This window comes from Oreochromis aureus, linkage group 11 (assembly GCF_013358895.1).
Source record: "Oreochromis aureus strain Israel breed Guangdong linkage group 11, ZZ_aureus, whole genome shotgun sequence".
NCBI classification, from domain to species: domain Eukaryota; kingdom Metazoa; phylum Chordata; class Actinopteri; order Cichliformes; family Cichlidae; genus Oreochromis; species Oreochromis aureus.
Window position 1 is genome coordinate 28549413 of NC_052952.1, and position 25067 is coordinate 28574479.

A 25067-nucleotide genomic window follows, 5' to 3' on the forward strand; every position below is an offset into this window, starting at 1 on the left:
CAAGTACCAAGCATGAAACTCATAAATCTTTCAACACAAAATTCCAATCTGTTACCAAAATGAAAAGTCACATAGGTTAAAATAAAATAAAAAATCTCCAGAGCCATAGTAGTATCTGGAGTAAAGATTTTTTCATACATTGTATACATTGTACCATGGGCAAAGTTGCCTCCATTTTTATAATTTTTTTGTGAATATTTTGTACATTTGTACATTTCAAGGACTCTTCTGTTTTTGGAGTGTATTTTTATGTATCGGTATTATATTATACATACACATTAAAAGTGAATCTCAAAAAATGCACTCAGTTTACTTTTTACTCACTACGAGCATCATTCATTATTCTCCCCCAGTAATTAAGGTTAATATATATTTTTTTTTATTCCAATCCATTCTTCTTTTGCAGCATTTAAATAACCTTTATCAGATTTGATGGTTTTGTTACAGACTTTTCAAAAGGTGTTTTTCTTTCACAAATGTGGGGATTAAATTGTGTTAAAATGTACAAAACAGTGATGTCATGTTTTGTGACGAGGACTCAGGCACAGAGAGACTTGATGAATTTAAGAATCTTATGATTTAATAAAGAAATTTGCAGACTTGCACAGAGATGGTAAAATTATGATGACTGATAATGGAGACGAAGACAACAGACGACGAGGACAGGGAGGAACAGGGGTTTAAATGCACCAAGGAGACAGTCATAGAGAACTCGGGACAACTGGAGACATTTAAGGATGCAGGGACTGACAGAGACAGGGAAGAAGTCTCATCGTGATGAGTAAAGTTTATCTTGCCTGGCTGGCCAGCTCTCTGGGTGCTCAGCACAGGATATTGGTGGGGACATGTCCCTTCCGTCCATGCCAAATCTACGCCCTTGAGCTATGTTATATTGCTGCCTCTGTTCGGTGGTGTCGAGCCAAACGGACTTTAACGTGTGTTTGAACGAGCTGACGGTTCACTCGTTAAGCTGAAAGAAAGATGCTTTAATCACAAGAGTCACACATGTGTCCACTGTACATGAGGTATACATGGTGATTGATTGCTCCTGCTCTGTGGAGAGGAGTGTGTGTTTGGTGACTAATCCTTTTTGTACTTACTTTTCAGTTTACTGACCAACACCTGAGTTTTCTTTCATTAAAAGGTGATAGCAGCTCGTCCATCTCTCTTTGTTTAGTTATTAATAGAAACATTAATAAATACCTGTTAATTTAACCATTTTGCTTCCCTGTCTCCTTTTTTCAACCTGGACACCTTTTGTTACTTTCCCTCATCCCCTGCACCTTTTTAGGGAAACGTAACAGTTCTCAAGAGGATTTAAACCAAGTAAATAATAGAAAAGAAAATCTTTATTATTGATAAATACTCTGTCAACTAATATCAAAAACATATCACATGAAATGACGTTACTCAAACATGACCACATGTGACAGCAGATAACTTCCTGTTCTCACTTTGTAAGTAACAGACTTACTGTAAGCTTTAGTTTGGTGTTGGATATTTTGATATTTAAAGTTAGAGGCAGTCTGCTTCACTTGAATGGTGTCAAATTGACACTTAAATGCAATCGAATCATAATAAAAAGCAATAATACTGTGATTACCTGTGAGAAATCTCAAATCTGTTGCTGTCCGGATCAGACCTGCAGTGCTGTACAGAGACTGCAGCTGGCAGACGTCTGAAGTGTGGATCCGATGAAACGCTAGTTGATCTGTGTCCATCAGCTACCTAAGTTTGGATACTTCGTGCAAAAAAAGAGGAAATTTGTGTTTAGTTGATCATTTCTTTTTTGCAACAATCCTTCTGAAAAACTCAATAGTTTTGTTGACGTTTCACTCATGAGTACTATAAAATAGCATGCTGAAACTGCAAGTATGGTGTTAAGAAGTGGGCCTCAAAACCGTTTCCTCCTGAAACTTCCATAATACACAGGTCCAGCAAACTAATAGGTTCCTATTCAGTCCTGTGAAAACAAATCCACATAAATCCTAATTAAAACGAATCCTCCTTCTGGTAAAATGTAATTATTATGAAAGCAAAACCATTCAGGCCATGTTAAATCTATTATCAGTTTCTCTCACTGGAGTCTGCTGCTGCAACCAGCTGCAACTGTGTCGTACAACGTCTCTTCTTCCTCCTTTCTCTACCTTTTGCAGAGAAGGGCCACAATCTACACCAGTCAACTATTCCCAGTACTCAACTCCAAATAGCTGGCAGCTGGACTAGACTGAAATCTCCACTCCCACATTCGTGTGGCTTATATCTTTCACAAACAAAAACAAAAACAAATGCATGCAATAACTGAACAGGAAAATATTCCTAACCCAATGTTTTATGGGAGATTCTGTCAATTAGTCCACCATGCTACATTTTACAACAATAGCAAAGAGGAACAGTAGAAAAACTGCTGTAACTGGCTGACCACAGAGAGTTAGTGAATTGATCTGATCGATAAAAAGGTAAAATAATTGTAGGCTTGTTAGCTACAACCTGCTAAACTTCCAAAGATAAGAGAAAAGAACAATAAAAGCTTGATTTGCAGCTGTAGACAGTTGAACAATTTTATTAAACTCTATGTATAAATTGAAATAGAAAGTGTAATATATTACATGTAAAAAAAATCTCATTTATTTACAATGCAATGTAAAAACTAATTAACAAATATTAAGCTTTAATTTAATAGATAATTTGAATTAAAATTTCTAATACCAGAGTGTAGCACTTACGTGGAGTTATATACAGTACCAATGGATAATTACCAAGGTAATGAGCAATTTGGGCTAGTATCAGAAGATTAAGAACGGCTCTTAGAGCTCTGGTACATGAATGGTAGAGAAACCAGACAAACACAGTTGTGTGGCTTAAAAGTACTTTAGTGAGGTTAAGCCTTTTAAAAGAAATTTTGTAACCACACAGTATTACAACAGGTTTTAACAGAACTTCAAGTATAAAAATTTCCCCCAAAGTAGCAAAACAATAGAATAAAATAAAATTGTGCACAAGTAAAAGAATTAGTCTTTTAAGTCCAAATGGTACCGGTGGGGCCCATGACAAACGGGTGTATTGCATTAGAGTCCGTCCAATGAGGAGTGTGTGTGTGATTGTCTGTCCTACCGTACTACTTGTACAGTAGAGGATTGTAGTCCATCAATGTGCAAATGAGTGTGCGTGTGTATGTATATCGTCTCCTAGGATCTTGGGTTGGCTCGCCATCCAGTGAACACTGGAACACTCTGGGTTCTGGAATCGCTGACCTGGTCTTTGGATTCGTCCCATATAAAAACCTGACCTATAAACAATGGTCAAATATATGTCATGTCCACTTTAAGAATAACTTTCACAAATTAAACTAGTGTCACACTGCAGTAACTACTATTCAGATCAGCTATCATCAATTCAATCATCATCAGTTCAGTCATGTTGTACAACATTAAAATATCAAGGTTCAAAGTTCAAAGTATCAATATCCAAAATTTCACAGTATTAAGGTTCAATACTTGTTTGTAACCTGCAGTAACATTAAAGATTATCTACAAGGTTTCAAACATTCAGGAATTGTAGTCACCATATAATTCACTTCCATTGTAAACATTAATTACATCCATCAAAATAAACTCACTGTACATATATATATCTAATCACAAATAAATAAGTATATTACCCCTTTTAAGAAATGGAATAATATGCAAATGCTTATCAGAAATGAACAAAGTGCAAATAATCAATTTCAATAACACGTAAACACAAGGACTCAGTCCACAAATAGGAGCATTAAAATAGACGTGCCTAATCCCGCTTGTACCATAGGTCTACTAGTACAAATGGAAATACACTAAAAATTACCTCCAAGTATTCAATACTGAGTATTGTAAAACAACTGATTGCCATCAAAAAATTAAACAGGAAGCAGCATAAAGTCTGCTTACAATTATCTCTTATAAACTTATTTTCAGCTGCTTTAACCATTTACAGCTTTTCACATGTTAATGACTTGGTTAACGATATAACTAGCATAACAACAGTGCGTTTCAGAGACACCCAACAACTGTACCCACACTCCGCACATCACGTGTCTGATTAGCCACATTTAGCTTACCGCCGTCGAGTGGATGCTCAGCGTTTACGTGCAGCCACAGCTCAGTAAACCTTCCGGTTTCGCTCTGCCCTCTACGACAACAAGTGCAAAACCATACTTTGTGAACAATATCAGTTTAGATGGTATTTTTTTAACTCGTTAGAGATTAATTTCTCCAGCTTACCGATAACAAAGTTTTAGTCTGCCTGCTCTGTTCGGCTGTAGAAGCAAGAGACTGAAAACTTGGGCGCTGGCACTAAGGAGGGACAAGAGCTGCCTAGAGCTTCACCGATTGGCTGACATTAGAGGAGTGGAGTAAAACAATAGGCTCTCATCAGAGCTCATCAACCCTCGGAGAAACTTAACCCTTGTTTGACCAGAGCATATCATATATAATCTGCGTCCCTTCTATGTTTAAATAAATATTTTGATCTCGTTTCACTTTCATTAAACAAGGACAGTAAGAACAGGAACAATGAACATAAAATGTTTTACTTTTTCTTCTCTTTTGTTTGAAATGATTTTAGGAACTGGGTTACAAGAGTATCTGCTTTAATAAAGACAATGAAACTAAATTAATTACATCATCAAAGTATTGACAACATGCTGCCATTACAATCACACAGCTATCTGAAACCTGACTTTTCAGTTTATATGTTGTGCAATAACATCATAATCTGATGACACATCCACTTTTTGCAGTGACATGTAGGTTCTCTCCTCCTGAGGTAGGTTCACCTTTTTTCTTGAATTCCTTTGATGAGAAGAAACAGAAGCCCATTATTGTCTAAAAGTCTTGATTGCATTCAAAGAGTCAAAAAAACATAAAAATACAAGTGGCGAAACATACCAAAGGAACCATATGTAGATTATGCAGAAGGCATTCAAAGTGAGAGATACACCAGCAACAATCCAGGGAAGAACTGTACTGTAAGAACCACAATGTTTCACACAGGCTGCTGTAAGACAGAAGAGAGCACATGCACACACATATTTTATATATGTAAACACACACACACACACACACACTGACACACGCACACACACACGGGGGCTAAAATGCTGTGGGGGCACAGACAGATGACAGATGTAAGCTTAGCTTTTTTTTAATTTTAGCGTTTCCAGGAGCCACAGCTGAGAGGCTAAACAGCCACATGTGTCCAGTGAGCTGCTGGTTGCCAACCTCTGCTCTACATGTATACAGTTGTGTACTGAGAGGAATAGAAATATTTTCCTGCTATTATTTGCTGCTATTTTATAATCATCATTACCATTTCATGTGATGTTGCATTCAGATGCATTCAGATGTTCAAATATATTGGTGTTATATTAGTCTTTATTACAGGTCCAAAGAAGAACCATTTTAAATGGTTCTGTTGAATCTATAATTTAAATGTTATTAATGCTTTTATGATCTCTGTGTAGAGGGCAGAGACAGGAAAATACTCTCTGTGCCAAAATGAGACAGGAAATGAAACGCGTCTGCAGAGCATGTTTTGCAGAAGTGAAACCGAAAGCAGAGTGAGTGCAAGCCAAAGAGCAGGGTGTTATGCATGTATCGGTGATTAACACACACTTAGTTAGAGGAATCACTGATAGGGGAAAGTTCAAGTTGCTTAAGTTAAGGTCAACTAAGGTTCAGAAAAGCAGATGCAAACTCTGCACGTACAGACAGACAAATAGTGAGAGGTCATGACACGTCGCAGTACACAGCATGCACGCACCTCACGCACGTGTGCACACACACACACACACACCATGGTAGATCTATTTTGGTAGGGCAAATGCAGAAGTGTGCAAAGTACTTAGAGGAAGTGCACCAGACGAGCGACAGCGAAGAGGGGCTTACCGACCAAGACAATGTTCTTTAGAGCTATGTTAAAGGTCATGGAACATTTTGTGGTTTGGATTGACGTAAGCTGTACTATTGTCTATTTTGGTAAAGAGGGGGCTTTGTTATTGTACCCATATAAAACCTTGTCTCATGATTGTAAGTTCAGTTCGACGCTGAAATCTGCACAGCGGTCGGACTCACACATGTGTTTATTAAAATACTGTCTAATTGCACACGCCTGGATCTGTGGTTATTTATGGATTCTTCTCTCAACATTGAACCTTAACATTTGGGGGCTCGTTCCGGTGAAGAGAGGGAATTAATTTTGGTGTAGATGGAGAGATCCAGGGTCGGTGGTGATTGGATGGGCAGATAGGAGTCAGTGGTCTGAAGTGAGTGGACATAAGCCGGCTTAAACAAAGGTAAGGCACATACCTGTTGAATTTTCCAAAATGTGCTAGATTGGACATGTCAAATTAAAGTCTACTCACTGAAAATTACTGGTGAATGTCTGTTTTTTAATTTTGGTGAAGTTTTCATGAAGTTTACCGGTTGAAGTAATGATAATGAAATGGAAGTTTATAAGTGACAGTACTGAGTTAATGAGAATAAAGGAATGAAGAGAGTTAAGGCAGTTGGACTGCGAAGTGAACTTAGAATGATAGGGAATTTGGTCATTGTGTGGGGTGAAGCCCCGTTGGTCATTTGATCTACGTGTGATGGTCAGTTCGTGGGTTCAAGTCCCTTTATGTCCACAACGGGAGATCTGCCTCAATCTTAATCCTGATCCGGGTGTAGATTGTTGTTTCAAATTATTATAAATTTTTCTAGGACGACAGCGGCGCCTGTTAAGAAGCGCATTTTCTCCTTGGTAACGCTTGCACCTGGGCAGGACGCTGACCCTTGGCCTACCCTGAAGAGTAGGGATAGTACCGTCGACAGCGGGAGAGAACTTGGGAACCTCTGAAATTGCTAGGAGTTAGAGTCTCCTATTTTTGCGCTTATTGGGTATGCTGGCAAATTAAGTTAGGTTTAGAGATCTGGACAGGACAGTCTGGGACCGCCCTGGTGAATTGAGCACAAAAAGTCTGGGACTGATCGGTTGGAGCCGTTATGTTCTATTATCGAAATTACATAGGAGTTGAAAAGGCCTAAAAAATCTGTGCAGTTGTAATTAAAGACGTCTGTAATATAAAATATGAGATCTATGAGTAGGATCAATCTCTGTGTCAGTAATACACAGCCGGATGTGCACTGATGGTGTGTAAATGCAAATGAGCCGCGGAGACGCGCAGAGAGGGGGGTTTCAATTTCGACAGAATTGAGCTTTTTGCTAAATGCCTGTATATAAGAGCTTATTATGAGAGTGTAAATACAGTTTGAATATATTAGTGTGGATGCATAGTAAATGACTGAATTTTGATAGATGTATATTTCGTGAGCCATAAATGTTGGTGTGTTTTATTTTTTCAGTTATGTGTGTGTGGGGAGAAGCTGCGAGACGATGAGAGGTTTCAGTTTTCTTTTTCTTTTCTTTTGACTTGCTCTTTCTGATCATGGAAGGCATGTCCAAAATACTCGTATGAAAGCGTATTTTGTGTGATTTTAACTGTGTGAAGGCTGTCAGTATGTGATTTGAGTGACTCTGCATGATTTGTCTGAGTGAGTGGAAAATGGAAGTTTGAGAGAGAGAAGGCAGTGTGTGTGAGACGAGTCATGGCGTCTGAAAGAGGTTAGAATATTTAAAAGTGTGTGTGAGAGGAAGGTGTGTGTGACTGATGATGTCAGGGGAGCACCCAGAGAAATAGACAGAGTTAAATTCTAAGAAGATGAAGCGGATGCATGTTTTAAGAAAAAGTAATAAAGTAATAAAATTATATTAATTACAGGTTTTAGAAAAGAGACAGACTGAGAGAAATAAATACATGAACTAACAATTACATTAATGAATTGAAAACGCACGTACACAAACTGTTACATGTGAAATTATGGTTGGAAAGTTTAAGAAAGAAAGCAGTTTACACTCCTTTAATTTCCAGAACCAGTGTGTCCCCTAGGCCTGATAACACCCTTGCCAGTTGGCCCCTGTAGTAGGCGGGCATGGAAGGCTGGACAGCCCATGACGGGTAAGATCCCACCTCGAAACCCTGGGACAACCTAAGGCAAGGCGCAGTCACGATTGCTTGAACCTAAGTCCCGGAGTGACCGTGGAGTCACTGGAGGAGACGGGATTTAACAGGTAAGGCCACTGGGCACAGGCGAGGGGAAATGTCATTAACAAGGAACCAGAGAGAGAAAACACACCCTGTCAAAGGAGTTTGAAACACTGCAAAAGAAACATTTACAAGATCACAAAGATCATAAAGAAACATTTATAAAAATCACACATACAAACAGAAAATGCACTAACCATACAGAGATAAGCTCATGAAGAGTAATGCATAGATAGTGATTAAAACTTGGCTAAGAACACAAACATATGTAATTAAATCAGCCTGGTAATTTCATGAGGGTTAAAATGGTGTGAATGTTGAAGAAAATACACTTAAAACACACTTGGATAAAATAGAGTTGTTGTGGAATAACTCAAACGAAGCTGTATGACAAGGGAGTGAGTTATGAAAAAAAAAAACAAACAAAAACAAAAGAAAAGTGTCTATAAGAGTGACTCAGGAGTGCTCTTGCACTGATTTATCAAAGTAAGTGATTAGTATAGAAAGAAAATGAAAATAATTCAATAATGTGATAAGGTTTAAACATGTATTCCTCTTGTTAAGTTGGCTGTTGAGCTGTGGGTTTATGCAAATTAGCTGGAGTGAGTGAGTGACAAAGACACTTCCTGTGTGCGTGTGTGTCGGAGGCTTTCAGTTCAAGAGAGATCGGGGCTGAGGAAGAGTATTTGGCGAAATATAATGGTAAAGTATCAGGATAGTTGATTACGGTGGTCAGGCCTGTTCAGAGGGGCAGATTTGGACAGGAAATTTATAATTTAAGGATGATATGTGGTTGAAATTGGTTTTTATCTTGTGCTGAATGAACACATGGTAAAGTGAGGAAGGGAGACATGGTGCAAACGGTCTTTGATCTTTTGACGAGGTTTTCGGTGTGTTGAACGGGTGAAATTTAAGATTGTTTCAGATTTTTGAGGCTGTTGTTTTATTTCAAGAGAGGGAGTTTGATTGGACCTGGATAGGTCTGAGAGGGGCCCAGAGAAAAATTTTTGTAGTAGTAAGTGCACTCAGGAAAAACCTGTCAGGTGATTTTGTTTGGTACTTTGATGAGCTAATAATCAGCTCTCTTTTTCATTTTGTTCTAAGCAGGCCTGGAAGAGAGTGAACAGACGGCGCTGACAAAATTACCAAGTCGAAAAATCAGGTGGGCTTTACAGAATTATAATTGATTACAATCAGAGACTGATTGGCGGCAAGTCTCTGTCTAAAAATGGATTGTATCGATTCAATCCAGTCAAAAGTATAGAGAACTATTTTCCTAAAAAGGAAAACGAAATAAAACAAATGATTGAGCTCATTTTGCTGATGTGGAGCATCTGATGACGTGCGCGGAGGGCTGCAGATCAGCAAAAATATCATGTGTGGATGCATGTGAGTGAATGTGAGTGACTGGACTAAGGTGGGAATGAATAAATGTGGACGGATTTATCATGTGAGGAAAAGAAAGGGGATGCTTTGTTTTGCTTTTGCCATACGCAGGACAAGTGGGAGACTTAAATCTGGGGATGCTGATGTTCCTTTGAGTGAATTTCTGTTTTATTGATTTGGGTTAGACCATATTACTACATTATAAAATGCTAAAAGGGAAACATTGATGTAACTTAAGTTACCATTAACTGAGGTAACACATGATTAATAACTGTTCTGTTTAAGTTTATTTTGTGTCATGACACAGATTGGATCATATAGGGGGAGAGTTGAGTAAAGGTTTTGTTTTCAGGAAATTCCAAGGATCCAGACTTTGCATGGAGCAACGAGTTGAAGGAGATTTGACATGATGATTAAATTGATTTTGTTCCTTAAACACAGGTTTTCAGGGCTGGAGCAAAACACCGGAGAGGAGAATTGCTGAGCTGTTCTGAGAAATGAAATGACTAACCTTTTTCCTTTTGATTTGTTAAGCTTGGGTGGAGCATGTTGAGTTTTTGCCACATGAGATGTGTCAAAAAAGAGAGGATTTAAGATTTAATTTGTTTAATTTGAAAGGGGTTTTACTAGGATTCTATAATGATTGGGGTTGTTTGATAATCTAGATATAGTAAAACTGAGGACTTGTTAAAAGAAAGGATTAAAATGAACTGAATTAGGTTTAGAAGATAAATTGCTGGTGTTAATAAGAAGTTGTACACCAAATTTAAAGGGGAAACTGTGGGAATAAAGGATATGCTTTGGGGAAAATAGTGAACATTTGATGAGTAGAAAATGTGGGATTTCTTTTTGATTTTTAGGATAAGTTGTCACAGTGACATAATGCTAGAATGTTGTTATAATGTAGGCTTTAGAAACAGATAGTAAATAGATTTATTTTTAGGGTAGAGGAGAGCTTTTTATGAGGATGTTAAAAGTGTTATGGACTCAAATGAATAATATTGGAGATTATATATGTAGAAATGATTTTTTCTTACACATTGCAATCGTGCTCATTAACAGAGTTGATGGTTCGGTCCATTTGAAGGTCATAAGCTTCGATGAGCGTTATGTCTCAGTCGATATATTGTAGGGGACTTGGAGCAACAGAAGGATAAACAGCATTCACGCTTACGAACACATATGGTTTAAACATAGGTGAGGCCTAGGGCCTGAAATTCCTTTAGCTTTTAACTGAATTTGAGTTGGCCCGGTAACAAGTGACACAAAAGAGGAACTGAATAGGAGTTTCGGTGGTAACTAAATGGGGTGACATGTAAAATATTGAGATAACAGATGCAGCTCTAACTTAGTCCTCTTATATAAAAAGCAGTTACAGAAATACAGAAAACAGAAGCAAAGGGAGAAAGCTTATATATTTTGGTTAAGTCTGATAAAGTTTAAGTTAGAAGGAGTCATTACATTAAAAGCAGCAAAATGAAATAAAATGATAGATTCAAACAGGTTATCACCCAGGAAATGGGAGTTCAAAATACTGTTAGAGTTCAGCTTTTAGCTATGATGAAGTTTATCTAGGAGCAATTAACTAGGTGCTTACACTTAGTGATTAAAATGGTTGTTTTTTCTTTGATCCTTGAGTAGAATAAGTGTTTAGGATTTTTCTTGTGAAAGGTGACTTTAGATGAGAGGTAGGCCCTTGCAGCAGTGACAGTTTTGTGCACAGGATGTTGATGATCAGATAAGGAGCAGAGAGGAAGCACATGCAGAGACATGCTTCCTTTGATCCTCTTAAAGACAACGCTTTCAGACCTTTTCAGGTTCACAAATGCTGAGTAATGTTGAATGAGATATGAAAATAAATGTCGAAAAACCAAATACGTAATTAGGTTCATGTTTTGAGTAACATTAGGTTGAGTAACATTAGGTTTGAATAAAGAAGACAACTGAGGGACATAAGGCAGGGAAGCCGTACTAGGGAGAAAGTGTTTTGTTTCCTTTGCAGGTGGCCAGATTTCCACTAGAGTGGGACCCAGAAGAGGAGCAGAGACCACTTAAGCATGAAGTGTTCTCAAGTGGGAGCGGGCATTTTATAACTAAGACCACCTAGATGACATGAGGTTGTCTGATTTGTTAAGTCACAGGATGCCAAGAGAGGGTCAGAGCTAAGAACAGTGATCCTAAATGTCCATGACGTCAGGGGTGGACAGGGAAACAGTTGAATGGGCCAAGGAGTGACCCAACATAATGTATGGCGACCTCTGGTGTGCCAGAGGTCGAGAGTGGGGGTGAGAGGAATAGAAATATTTTCCTGCTATTATTTGCTGCTATTTTATAATCATCATTACCATTTCATGTGATGTTGCATTCAGATGCATTCAGATGTTCAAATATATTGGTGTTATATTAGTCTTTATTACAGGTCCAAAGAAGAACCATTTTAAATGGTTCTGTTGAATCTATAATTTAAATGTTATTAATGCTTTTATGATCTCTGTGTAGAGGGCAGAGACAGGAAAATACTCTCTGTGCCAAAATGAGACAGGAAATGAAACGCGTCTGCAGAGCATGTTTTGCAGAAGTGAAACCGAAAGCAGAGTGAGTGCAAGCCAAAGAGCAGGGTGTTATGCATGTATCGGTGATTAACACACACTTAGTTAGAGGAATCACTGATAGGGGAAAGTTCAAGTTGCTTAAGTTAAGGTCAACTAAGGTTCAGAAAAGCAGATGCAAACTCTGCACGTACAGACAGACAAATAGTGAGAGGTCATGACACGTACGCAGTACACAGCATGCACGCGCCCTCGCACGTGTACGCACACACACATACACACCATGGTAGATCTATTTTGGTAGGGCAAATGCAGAAGTGTGCCGAAGTACTTAGAGGAAGTGCACCAGACGAGCGACAGCGAAGAGGGGAAGCACCGACCCGAAGACAATGTTCTTTAGAGCTATGTTAAAGGTCATGGAACATTTTGTGGTTTGGATTGACGTAAGCTGTACTATTGTCTATTTTGGTAAAAGAGGGGGGCTTTGTTATTGTACCCATATAAAACCTTGTCTCATGATTGTAAGTTCAGTTCGACGCTGAAATCTGCACAGCGGTCGGACTCACACATGTGTTTATTAAAATACTGTCTAATTGCACACGCCTGGATCTGTGGTTATTTATGGATTCTTCTCTCAACATTGAACCTTAACAGTACATACTGCACATATTTCTGTCACATTGACTGATACATAGTGTGTAGAATGTTGTTGAGAAAAGTTGATTAGGAAATGTTTAATGGAAATATTTCATTTGTTTTGCATATTTTTTGGGTTTTTTTATTTTTGTGTTTGAAAGTACAAATGATTTTGCAGCGCGCGATACAATCACCATTGTCCTGAATGTGAGAGTTTTCTGCTGCTGCAGTTAAAGTGCAGATGCAGTCAAGACAAAAAAAATTCTGAAATGCACCTTTTTGTTGTTGGATACAATATTTTCCTTTGCTGGAATGAAAATCAGCAATGTTCTGTGGCAAACTACTAGAAATAAATGCTCTGGATAGTTTTTGTTGTTAATAAAATTATATTTTGATATTTTATTTTATTTATTGCAGCTTTATTATCTACTGTACTTGTATTTAAATAACATATAAGTAAACCATTAAGTTGAATTTAAACCATTTGGTAGAGATCAATATTTAAAAACTATAGGATGTATTGAGAAAAAAAAGATTGTGGTTATTATTCACCCAAGACAATAAGAAATGCAAACAAAGAAAAAATCCATCTCCAAAGTCTAATTCGAATTTCTGGAGCCCTTTTTTTCTGGAGAAAAGATAATTTTTACAGAATATGTTTACAAATATATATTAAAATTTATCTACGGAGAAAACCTGACAATAATTTTTAAACTTAATACTGCACCTATAGCAATTTCTGACCAAACAGCACACGATTGAATAAAGTTTTACTCTACATCTATAAATAAAGAACATACATTTGTACATTGTCTTCAACTTTTCTAAATTATTTTAAATGAGATTTTTAACATTTTTTAAAAAAAATATAAGTAGTCAATGGTATCACTATCTAAACATTTCAAAGCCAATATGCACAGATGTTGACACTAATCTAAACTCACCATTTCAGGTACCAGATGAAACAAAAATGGCCACTGCTAAAAATGTTCTGCTTAAAAGCACAAAGTTGTGTACTTACATATCACTGTGATACTGACATCCTTCTTCAGGGTATTGTTCATATATGTAACTGCACAGATGTGCTGTCCAGAATGTTCTGGTTTCACATTCTCAATGACAAGCCTGGCTGATCCAGAATAACTGTGCAGGTTTGTGTCAGAACCAAATTTAGACCACTCAATCAGAGATGGAGGGAAACTTTCAACACTGCAGGTCAGATTCAGAACATCTCCCTCCTTAACAGTTGTAACACCACTGATTGTAATTTCTTTCTTATCTGTGAGATAAAAAATATACATTTTACAATCATGTGATTTCCTTTTAACACTCTGCTGATCATTCAATAGATAAAAAAAGAAAGAAAGAAATACAAAAAAATCAGGGGTTACAAAGTACTCACGGTTCACATTTACAGTCAAAGTCTTCTCTGTACTTTCTCCACCTGTGAAGTTGATATTGCAGGTGACGCTAGTGTCGTGGTGCTCAGCTGAAGGATTGAAGGTGAAGGTTGAGATGTGTCTTTGTGTGAAAGCAGTCAGATTCTCAGTCTTGAAATCAGTGCTGTTTCCTGTAATGTAAGATTCAGTCCCTCCTGCTCCTCTCCATGTCCAGGTGATTTCAGGAACAGATCCAGAGCAGAGACCAGGAGCAGTGCAGGTCAGTGTGGCCTGCTGTCCCTCTGTCAGTGTGGGAATCATTACTGTGGGCTTCTGATTAAGACCTAATGGAAATAAATTGCATTTACAGAAACAGATTAACTAATCTGAAGTTCATCAAGCACATCATTAATCAGGGTTCAAATAATATGATACTTAATAAAAATGGCAAGCACAAGTTTTAACAGGAACTGCTGCAGTTCCTACCAGCTACCACAAAGGTCAACAATTCCCCAAAAGAATGAATACTTCATTAAGGCCATAAAAATACTAAATATGTTATTGTACGTGACTGGATATCTTTTTTTTTCTACATGATTGTCCTTGAAATAGCTTTTTTCACCTTTAACAGAGACAGTTACTCTCTGAATGAATGTGAGTCCATCTTGTTTTCCATTCAGTTCACCAGTAACTCTGAGCTGATATGATCCAGAATCAGACTCTTTGAGATCATTAATGATGATGCTGCAGTTTTTCTGACTCACATCAGGCTCCAAACGTGACACTCGTCCTTCAAACCCAGGCTGGGCTTTTTTGTCTGTGTTTTTGTTGCTGTGAAATATTATTTCATCGTCACTACATCTTGTTTGAGATGTTTCACATTTGTACCAAATTGTATGTTTGGGTGTAAACTCATCAGCAGTAGTGAAAGAACACGGGATCACAACACAGAGTCCAGCCTCTGCTGTTAGTTCTCGCTCACTCAGAGTAACACAGTATCTTCCAACACAGTGTTGTTGTCCCCAGGCTGAGGCACCTGTTAATGCAAAGGGAAAGATAAACATAGTGAGAAAAAATATTTACATTACAACAATAAACATATCTAATTAAAGATACTACAGTAATTTTTATTTTTTACGCAAGCTGCTTGTTTGTGCTGTAGTCTGCACAGCTACTATAATGTTCATATTTCATAGCCTATTATATCCAGGCTATGAAATATGCATGGATATTGATTAACAATATCTTGGGATGTGTTTAGCAAAAGATTATTTTAAAATGGCGCACAAGTCAACAGCTGATAGTAAAGGCACAAATTAATGATGAACTGTGGGTAATAATAAATTCTTATCATCTCAAATTTCAGAAAAACAGTTTCACACTACAAATATTTGAAAAAATACAAATACAAATATAGCAAAATTACAGTAAAGGAGAAGTTTCAAACCTGTGTCAGCAATGCTGCCTTTTACAGAGACAAACAAAGCCGACCAGATGAGAACAAACATGTTCGATGCTCGAGACGTTCAGTCTCTCCCTCCACAGAATAACTTATCAAGCAGATGAAGCAAACATCCAGGAATCAAAACACAAAATAAAATAAAGAAAAAGTCAACAGTTCACATCACACAGCTCAATAAAAGATGTTGCTTGCTTTGAGTCATAGTAATGTCTACTTTACAAACTGTGACACCAATATACCAATACTCTAACATTTGTTATGGTAAAGACCTTTGTGACATCTGTTTTTAATTATTATTTAATGAATAAAAAATATCCTCACAGTGCAGCAATAGCACCAATACAATCATACATTACAATCATAATCATTTATAACAATAAATAAATGTATATTAACTGCTAAATAAGAGGACAGCATTAGGTCATTCATCTTATTTTATTAATAAATAATGGTCTTATTCACCAGCACTGCTACAGATGTGAAAAAGTCTTTACATTTCCTATTTTAAAAAGACATTTTGAAACACATTAAACTTTATTTTTACCTCTTTGGTGTTGTTCTTCAAACTTCTCTTCTCACTGATGTCCGCTGACTCTCTAAACTGGGGTTTTTCATCCTCGTCTCTCTTCTCTTTTTCTTCCTCCTCCTTCTTGCAAAATGATTTCAGGAAGTTTCTCAGGAAACCACTCAAGTTTACAGACCGACATTCATGTTCCTCTGTATGCTATATATAATTATAAAATGTTCATTGTTTATTAAATGATTTCTGTTTTTAAAACATAATGTTATCTTGAGATTTTAACATTCCAGTAATGATGCTCCAACAAGTTTTATATGTTCATATAGCATCAAATCATCATCATTCGCCTCATGGCCCTTTACACTGTAAGGTAAAGACCCCACAATATTAGAGTGAAAACATGAGTTTTATATGACATTTAGCTTAACTTTACATTACTTCAACATCATACCACCGATATAACATCATTTTATTGCTATATAAGTGTTTTCTTATGTACTTAGTTAAAAAAAAAGTTCCTTGAGACAGATTGAATACTTTAAAGAACTTAAGAATTTAAAATAAACTCCTCCTCTCTCATTCCCCCATTTCTGCATATTTAGTCATATTTCATGCCCAAATATGCAGAAGTGTTTGCTGCCTCTCTGCAAACACTTCTGCATATTTTTGTTTCTTTTGTATCCATTTTTATTCTGCACCATCTCTGCTGCTCTTAGTATTGCTCTGCAACCTTATTTTAACATTGTTATAACGATGCACTGCTCTGCACGTGTGTTTAGGAAAATTATTTTTAACCATTTAAAAAACAGATCAGCACAGCAGTTTGTTGTTTGTGTGCGTCTACATAGCCCGACCCAGAGGACTGTGATCACTAACATTGTATATGTCATAAAAAAAATCTTGTCAGCCTTTTTTACGTTAAGATTGGCTTACTGACGTTCTTCTGAATTTGATGCGTGCTTTGTCATTTGTAAAGAGGAAAATATACATAGCAGTAATCTGAATATTAAATTATATCATTTGTGAAACACTGAATATTGACAAGGTGAAACAGCCGTGGAGCTCAAGCAGTCTAAGATTTAAGCTGAGACAGACTGTTTTGAGTCATATTTATTAGAAATGAATGATACTTCCTAGATATCAAATTTTATCAACTTAATGGATTTATTTAAAGCAGCTAGTTATTATTTTTCAAAATTTTCATAAACACAGAGCTTAAATTACACACATTCATTCATCCATCCATTCTCTTACTCTAATACTTATCAGGGTCCAGGGCGCCCTGTGGGGGGTGGCAATAAAACATATTTAGTGTTGAACTCTATTGTTCTCAAGAGGTTTTAAACCAAGTAAATAATAGAAAAAAGTGTCATTTTTATTGATCAGTACTCTGTCAACTAATATCAAGCTGTAAGCTGTAAAGACTTCTGTATGTTGTTTTTAGTAACCCTTACACTGGCATTGTTATTGCATACTTCAGAAGTGTTTTTCGACTTTTGTCATTAGCATTAGAACTACTGAAGCTAGTTATATCAATAGCTTTAAATGGATTATTGGTATAGTCAGTGCACCCCAGGGCAGCTGTGGCTACATTGTAGCTTGCCATCTGATGGGTCTGTCTAGCACAAACCCGTCGCTGGAATGAGACATTTCAGCTTACACAGCAAAGCAAGACACGATTAGGCAAAATTCTTTATGTTTCTCGTGCACGAGGAAGATCAACTGGACAAACGCCGTTCCTTCGCTTGACCTCTGTTGCTCTTTCTGCTCCCTCGTAAGACTGCTCTTTATTGAGGTTACATGAATATGCATAAGTTCATTAACATATGACGTTTCACATAGGTATACATGTGGAGAAAGAATACCTTGTCTGTGTGTGTGTGTGTGTGTGTGTGTGTACGTGTGTGTGTGTGTGTGTGTGTGTGGGGGGGGGGTCAAGATATGACCCCATGAAGACTCTCCACCTTACTGGCGCCAGGGAGTCCAGCAGTTCACATAAACAAAGGTTCTTACATTCAAACAGATATGCGTGTGTTTGCTATACCATATATCAGCAAGAGAAGATATGACCTCTCCTAGGAGGTCTCCAAAAGTTGAATCTGTTCATCTGGACGTAGCGTTTTGTGGGAGAAACGTTTCGTCACTCATCCAAGTGACTTCTTCAGTCTCAGCTGACTGCAGGTTTCCCCAAACCTTATAAACAGTACAATTGCATAATGACTGAAACCAGCCCACTGAAGGAACAATGGGCTGGGAGGTCAGTTCCTTCATCATCTCCTAGGAGGTGTGTGATCTATGCCAGAACACTCTAAAGAGGAGTGAACGCACTCCCCTCTTCATGCTACACAGAGTCTTTACAGACTGCTAAGGATCAAACCTCTATCAATATGCAATTGATTATAAAAGTCTAAGTATATATGAGCAAATATTTCTACGCATAAATGACAATCCAATAATATAAACCTGACACCATCACCAGTGTGTGAATGTGTGTGTGAATGGGTGAATGACTAAATGTGGTGTAAAGCGCTTTGGGGTGCTTAGGGACTAAGTAAATCACTATACAAATACAGGCTATTTACCATTTAGAACAAATGATTTGGTCAACCTGATGATGGTGCCAGATAAAAACTGAAAAAGAAAATAAATGATCTTATGCAAAAGAGGTAAAAAATGCATTTACTTAACAAAAAGACATGTTTTTCTGGAAGAATACAAAGCACAAAACATGGTGTAAAAGGGCATTTTGTGAAAGCACAAAAAGACAACTCCAAAGGTCATTTGGCTGTCAGGGGTGTCGTGTGCGGAGGCGAGGGAAGGATGACCCAAACGCTGGACTCACGGTGCAGGATAATGGGGTTTATTGAAAGCAGGCTGGATGAACAGAACCCGAACTGAAATGGCTGACTGAGTGGACGACTGACTGAAGAACTGAATGGCTGGCTGACTGACTGACTGGCTGATCTGAACATACGTACGGGAAGACGACATAACATCACAGGAACATCAATGACACGACACTGGACTGGCTGAACTGAGGAACATAAATACACAGGCTGAGTGAGGAGCGATTAGAAACTGGTCAGTACACAGCTGAACATAATGAACTAATGATAAATGGGAAGAGGACTGAACATAATGCACATGGACCAAGGTTAACACAATAAAACAGGAAGTGAAACAGGCAGAAGATAAAGAATGAGGACTAACTGAAAACACTGGGTCAACGACCCAGAAACCCTGACATTGGCACACTTTGGCTGCACATTTTCAAATATGTTTGACCAGACAATGTCAGTGTTGGCCATCTGCCACCTGGAATCTTAAACCGTTAAAAATCTGCAAAATACATCAAGAATAAAGTCAAGAAAAAGATAAGCCACTATATTTACTACTACAGCTAAATGTTACTGGGCAAGATTTTATAGTAAAGAAGTATAGGTATCTAAAATTTGCTTAACCATAACATTTTTCTAATATTTGTAATCATTAAACTATTGCAGAGCACTATATTCAGAGCTAACATTCTGTAAGATTTGATTTGTTAATATTTGTGAAGTTTACAGCATAGAGAAAATTGTTCTACAGGTAGTTATTCCAACACAAAATGGAAATCCATCTATCCATCAATCCATCCATTACATCTGATGAGATCAATATTTATCCTTAGCAACTATACAAAAGAATTCCTCAAATATCATCTATTATGTCATTCACCGTGGAGTACACTGGCTCATCTTCCTCTTCCTTCTTTTCTGGTTCACAGTGTTTCATCTCCCCCTCCAACATTTTACCTTCCTCTCCATCATCATCTTCTTGTTCTTTTTTTATTACCTTCTTAATTTCAGCGTACTCCGTCTTTGTGCTTTCTCGCGTCCTTGCTGCCTTTCTGCTGCTGTGTGTTTTTAACAGGGAAAAATCAATGCTGGCATATTTCACTTCATTTGTCCCACGGTTTGAGTTCAGGGTCTGGTTGTTTTGTAATGCTTGACCATCATATATCTGTTAGGTACAAAGTAAATAGTTTCAGTCATTTATCAGCTACAGGCACACCAACATTGTGAATACTATCCATGTATCTTGTATAAAGTCTTTCATGCTTCAAAGGGTTTGAGTTCTCATTGGGTGGCCTGAAAATTAGCTTTACACAAGAAAGGAACCTTGCATTACTGTAATTCTGGTTTCCATTTGTGTATTTGTTTATTTATTTTATTATATGTTTGTTTTATCATGAATATTAAAGATCAAACTTTTACTGTGACAGAAAGTTGAGATGTGTCATATTTTAAGTCAAACCATCTTATTTGCATGGTTTCTCTCTCCATCTGTCCCTTACTGCATTGCGCTGGAGTACACCTGAGAATTGCCAGGCTGTGTTAAACACCGCCTAGCAGAATAAAGGTGGCGACACTGCTGGATTACCAGCAGCAGTGAGACTTCCACCATATGTATGCGAGATATTTGTGCAGAAACCCATTTGAACTATTTTAAGCTATATCAAAAAAGACGAATTAACATAAATACCAGTGGATCATCTGGACATGTCAGCATCACAAAAGTGTCATTCAAATGTCCGGAACTCGTCATTTCAGTCCTGTAGAAAAGGGCATATTTACAGAAACGATGTTGAAATGAACGTTAAATTGCATCTACAGAGAAACCTTAATAATAACTACAAAAATAAATTCTGTACCTGTAGCACTTTTTGGCCAAAAAGCAAACACCTGATGAAAGAACTGCACCAATCAAAAATGCAATGATAATTTCCAGAAATCGCCACCTAAGACCCGATGACTCCTCTGCAATCACAGAAAACAACATGAAAAACCTGTTAACTCACATATGGCATTGAATTATATACAGTACACCTAATTGCTGGTCTACGGATTGTCTTAATTATATAGGTTATAGATTACATGGGTCAAAAAAATGGTAGTAAAAATGTAAAGTGTTACAGAAAGGGTTTTAATTTAAAACAACAACAACCAAACAAAACTTACCATCTTTTTTGGACAAGTTGTTATTGATCAGCAGATTTTCTCTTTCTTCTCCATTTCCATTGTTACTGACACATTGGACAGTGCTGTTGCCATGGTTTTTCACAGTTACACTGACAGTGCTGTTGACTGTGTGATTTAATACAGTGGTAATGACAGAGTACTCAGTGTGTTGATTCAACAGAGGCCATTTGATGGTAGGTAAAGGAAAGCCTTCACTGATGCACACACAGGTCAAACCCTCAGACTGAAGCACACATCCTGAGCCATTCTGTATCTTTGTATGCCCTGTAAACATGTAACCAGAATCATAAAACAGGGGACGCTGCAAGCTATAATGTTAATATGAATTTCAGGTTAAAAATACATGGCATCTACTTACAAGTCACAGTTACATCAGCAGATGATTTAAGAGTTGTGTCCAGATGTTTTACTGTACAGATGTACTGCCCTGAATGTTCTGATGTCACATTATGGACGACAAGTGTAGCTGATCCAGTGTCATTTTGCAGCTTTGTGTTAGAACTAAGTTTAGACCACACAATCAGAGATGGAGGAAAGCTATCAACATTACAGGTCAGATTCAGAACATCTCCCTTCTTAACAGTTGTATTCCCAATGATCTGAGCAGTCCTGTTATCTGTAAAATACATTCAGTGATTTCAGTGGTATATTTAAGGAGAGGGCAAATTACACCGACATGTAATAATTCAACCAGAAAAATGAAGCATAAGAATGATAACAATGTGTGTTTAATTAATGCAAAGTGTAAAATGCCACAGATGTCGATAAAATGCTAATTACAATTTGGTCACCGTACATTATCATAATAGGTTTCAAAAGGCTCTTAATACATTTCCTCTTACTTCCCCTGTATATTGCAGTCTACAGTGTTTCTCTTTCTAAACAAAGTTTTACTCTACACCTATAAATAAAAGATATACATTTGTACATCGTCTTCAACTTTTCAAAATTATTTTCAATGACATTTATGACATTTTGTTAAATACAAGTAGTCAATGGTATCACTATCTAAACAATTCAAAGCCAATATGCACAGATGTTGAGATAATATCACATATTTAACGAGGTGCGGCTGTAAGAGTTATTCAAAAGAATTACACTAATCTAAACTCACCATTTCAGGTACCAGATGAAACAAAATGACCACTGCTAAAAACGTTCTGCTTAAAAGCACAAAGTTGTGTACTTACATATCACTGTGATATTGACATCCTTCTTCAGGGTATTGTTCATATATGTAACTGCACAGATGTGCTGTCCAGAATGTTCTGGTTTCACATTCTCAATGACAAGCCTGGCTGATCCAGAATAACTGTGCAGGTTTGTGTCAGAACCAAGTTTAGACCACACAATCATGGATGGAGGGAAACTTTCAACACTGCAGGTCAGATTCAGAACATCTCCCTCCTTAACAGTTGTAACACCACTGATTGTAATTTCTTTCTTATCTGTGAGATAAAAATATACATTTTACAATCATGTGATTTCCTTTTAAGACTCTGCTGATCATTCAATAGATTTAAAAAATAAATACAAAAATACAAAAAACTCAGAGGTTACAAAGTACTCACGGTTCACATTTACAGCCAAAGTCTTCTCTGTACTTTCTCCACCTGTGAAGCTGATATTGCAGGTTACACTAGTGTCGTGGTGTTCAGCTGAAGGATTGAAGGTTAAAGTTGAGATGTGTCTCTGTGTTACATCAGTCAGATTCTCAGTCTTGAAATCAGTGCTGTTTCCTGTAATGTAAGATTCAGTCCCTCCTGCTCCTCTCCATGTCCAGGTGATTTCAGGAACAGATCCAGAGCAGAGACCAGGAGCAGTGCAGGTCAGTGTGGCCTGCTGTCCCTCTGTCAGTGTGGGAATCATTACTGTGGGCTTCTGACTAAGACCTAATGGAAATAAATTGCATTTATAGAAACAGATTAACTATCTGAAGTTTGTCTAGTACATTAATCTGTTTTTTCAAATAATAAGAAAGAACAGTGGTTTAAAATGAAAATGGTTAATGGCAAGCACAAGTTTTATCAGGAACTGCTGCAGTTCTAAATATGTTATTGTACGTGAACAAATATCTTGTTTGTCTGTATGATTGTCCTTGAAAAAGCTTTTTTCACCTTTAACAGAGACATTTACTCTTGGAATGAATGAGAATGCATCTTGTTGTCCATTCAGTTCACCAGTAACTCTGAGCTGATAAGATCCAGAATCAGACTCTTTGAGATCATTAATGATGATGCTGCAGTTTTTCTGACTCACATCAGGCTCCAAACGTGACACTCGTCCTTCAAACCCAGCCTGAGCTTTTTTGTCTGTGTTTTTGTTGCTGTGAAATATTATGTCAGCATCAGTGCAAAATTTTTGAGATGCTTCACATTTGTACCAAATTGTATGTTTGGGTGTAAACTCATCAGCAGTAGTGAAAGAACACGGGATCACAACACAGAGTCCAGCCTCTGCTGTTAGTTCTCGCTCACTCAGAGTAACACAGTATCTTCCAACACAGAGTTGTTGTCCCCAGGCTGAGGCACCTGTTAATGCAAAGGGAAAGATAAACAAAGTGAGAAAAAATATTTAGATTACAACAATAAACATGATATCGAAATAAAGATATTACAGTAACTTTTATGTTTTCACAGTTTGCATGTTTGTGCTGTAGTCTGCACAGCTACTATGGTTTTCACATTTCATAGCCTGTTATATCCAGGCTATGAAATATTCCTGGATATTGGTTAACAATATCTCAGGACATGTTTAACAAAAGATTAAATTAAAATGGCACACAAGCCAACAGATGATAGTAAAGGCACAAATTTATGACGAACTGTGGGTAATAATAAATTCTTATCATCTGGATAAATTTCAGAAAAAGAGTGTTACATACAAATATAAAAAAAATGTAAATACAAATATAGCAGAATTACAGTAAAGGAGAAGATACAAACCTGTGTCAGCAATGCTGCCTTTTACAGAGACAAACAGAGTCAACCAGATGAGAACAAACATGTTCGATGCTCGAGACGTTCAGTCTCTCCCTCCACAGAATAACTTATCCAGCAGATGAAGCAAAAAGAAATCAAAACAAAAAATAAAATAAAGAAAACGTCAACAGTTCACATCACACAGCTCAATAAAAGATATACAATATATATAATACAATATAAATGTATATTAACTCCCAAATAAGAGGACAGCATTAGGTCACTGATAATATTTAATTAATAAATAGTGATCTTATTCACCATCACTGCTACAGATGTGAAAAAGTCTTTACATTTATTCTTTTAAAAAGATTTTTTGAAACTCATTAAACTTTATTTTTTACCTGTTTTGCTTTGTTCTTCAAAACGTCTCTTCTCACTGATGTTCGCTGACTCTCTAAATCCTCATCTGTCTTCTCTTTGCCTTCTTCCTCCTGCTTGCAACAAGATTTCAGGAAGTTTCTCAGTTAACCACTCAACTTTACAGACTGACATTCAAGTTCCTCTGTATGCTATATATAATTATAAATTTTTTTTATTGTTTATTAAATAATTTACCTTTTTAAAACATGCTGTTATCTTGAGATTTTAAGATTGTAGTAATGGTGCTCCAATAAGTTTTATATATTCATATAGCGTCAAATAATCATCATTCACTTCATGGCCCTTATCACTGTGAGGTACAGACCCCACAATATTAGAGTGAACACATGATTTGTATATGGCATTTAGCTTATCTTTATTTCACATTCAACATCATACAACCGATCAAAAACCATTATATTGCTTTATAAGTGCTTCTTATGTACTCAGTGTAAAAAAAAAATGTTCCTTGAGACAGATTGAATGCTTTAAAGAGCAAGAGCAGAAGTGTTTGCAGCCTCTCTGCTAACACTTCTGCATATTTAAGCTTTATTTGTATCCATTTATATTGTGCAGCATTTCTGCTTTTCTTAGTAATTGCTATGCAATCTTATTTGAACATTGCTATATTAATGCATTGGTGGGTAC

At 37.0% G+C, this 25067-nt stretch overlaps 2 protein-coding genes across 4 annotated transcripts; both read right to left on the reverse strand.

Moving 5' to 3' along the window:
• Window positions 1-909: 909 nt before the first annotated feature.
• Window positions 910-16105, reverse strand: LOC120442536 (sialic acid-binding Ig-like lectin 14). Of its 3 annotated transcripts, XM_039619141.1 has the most exons (10): window positions 16079-16105; window positions 15499-15622; window positions 14695-15108; window positions 14096-14416; window positions 13715-13972; window positions 4926-5034; window positions 4260-4829; window positions 4097-4167; window positions 1604-3289; window positions 940-970 (listed from the first exon to the last, which is right to left on the reverse strand). In XM_039619141.1, exons 2-7 carry the CDS (start codon window positions 15578-15580, stop codon window positions 4721-4723), a joined length of 1293 nt encoding a protein of 430 aa, XP_039475075.1. In that variant the 5' UTR covers window positions 15581-15622; window positions 16079-16105; the 3' UTR covers window positions 940-970; window positions 1604-3289; window positions 4097-4167; window positions 4260-4720. The 3 variants fall into 3 exon arrangements, with proteins under 3 accessions (XP_039475074.1, XP_039475077.1, XP_039475075.1); XM_039619140.1 differs by having other exon boundaries at window positions 910-3289; XM_039619143.1 differs by having other exon boundaries at window positions 910-3289; window positions 15520-15622; window positions 16079-16101.
• A 2787-nt stretch (window positions 16106-18892) lies between these two features.
• On the reverse strand, window positions 18893-24479 carry LOC116333030 (sialic acid-binding Ig-like lectin 16). Its single transcript, XM_039619284.1, has 10 exons — window positions 24401-24479; window positions 24021-24123; window positions 23193-23606; window positions 22647-22967; window positions 22266-22523; window positions 21434-21691; window positions 21055-21339; window positions 20748-20853; window positions 20579-20648; window positions 18893-20056 (listed from the first exon to the last, which is right to left on the reverse strand). Exons 2-10 carry the CDS (start codon window positions 24079-24081, stop codon window positions 19745-19747), a joined length of 2085 nt encoding a protein of 694 aa, XP_039475218.1. The 5' UTR covers window positions 24082-24123; window positions 24401-24479; the 3' UTR covers window positions 18893-19744.
• Window positions 24480-25067: the final 588 nt, after the last annotated feature.

Excerpts from the sequence above, each read along its gene's own strand:
- LOC120442536 (XM_039619140.1), bottom strand. The coding sequence starts at position 15,580 with ATGTTTGTTCTCATCTGGTCGGCTTTGTTTGTCTCTGTAAAAGGCAGC. Across the intron at positions 14,417-14,694 it reads AGTAACTGTCTCTGTTAAAG|GTCTTAATCAGAAGCCCACA; the intron begins GTGAAAAAAGCT and ends TATTTCCATTAG. Across the intron at positions 13,973-14,095 it reads TTTGACTGTAAATGTGAACC|ATAAGAAAGAAATTACAATC; the intron begins GTGAGTACTTTG and ends TTTATCTCACAG.
- LOC116333030 (XM_039619284.1), bottom strand. The coding sequence starts at position 24,081 with ATGTTTGTTCTCATCTGGTTGACTCTGTTTGTCTCTGTAAAAGGCAGC. Across the intron at positions 22,968-23,192 it reads AGTAAATGTCTCTGTTAAAG|GTCTTAGTCAGAAGCCCACA; the intron begins GTGAAAAAAGCT and ends TATTTCCATTAG. Across the intron at positions 21,692-22,265 it reads TGTCAATATCACAGTGATAT|ATAACAGGACTGCTCAGATC; the intron begins GTAAGTACACAA and ends TGTATTTTACAG.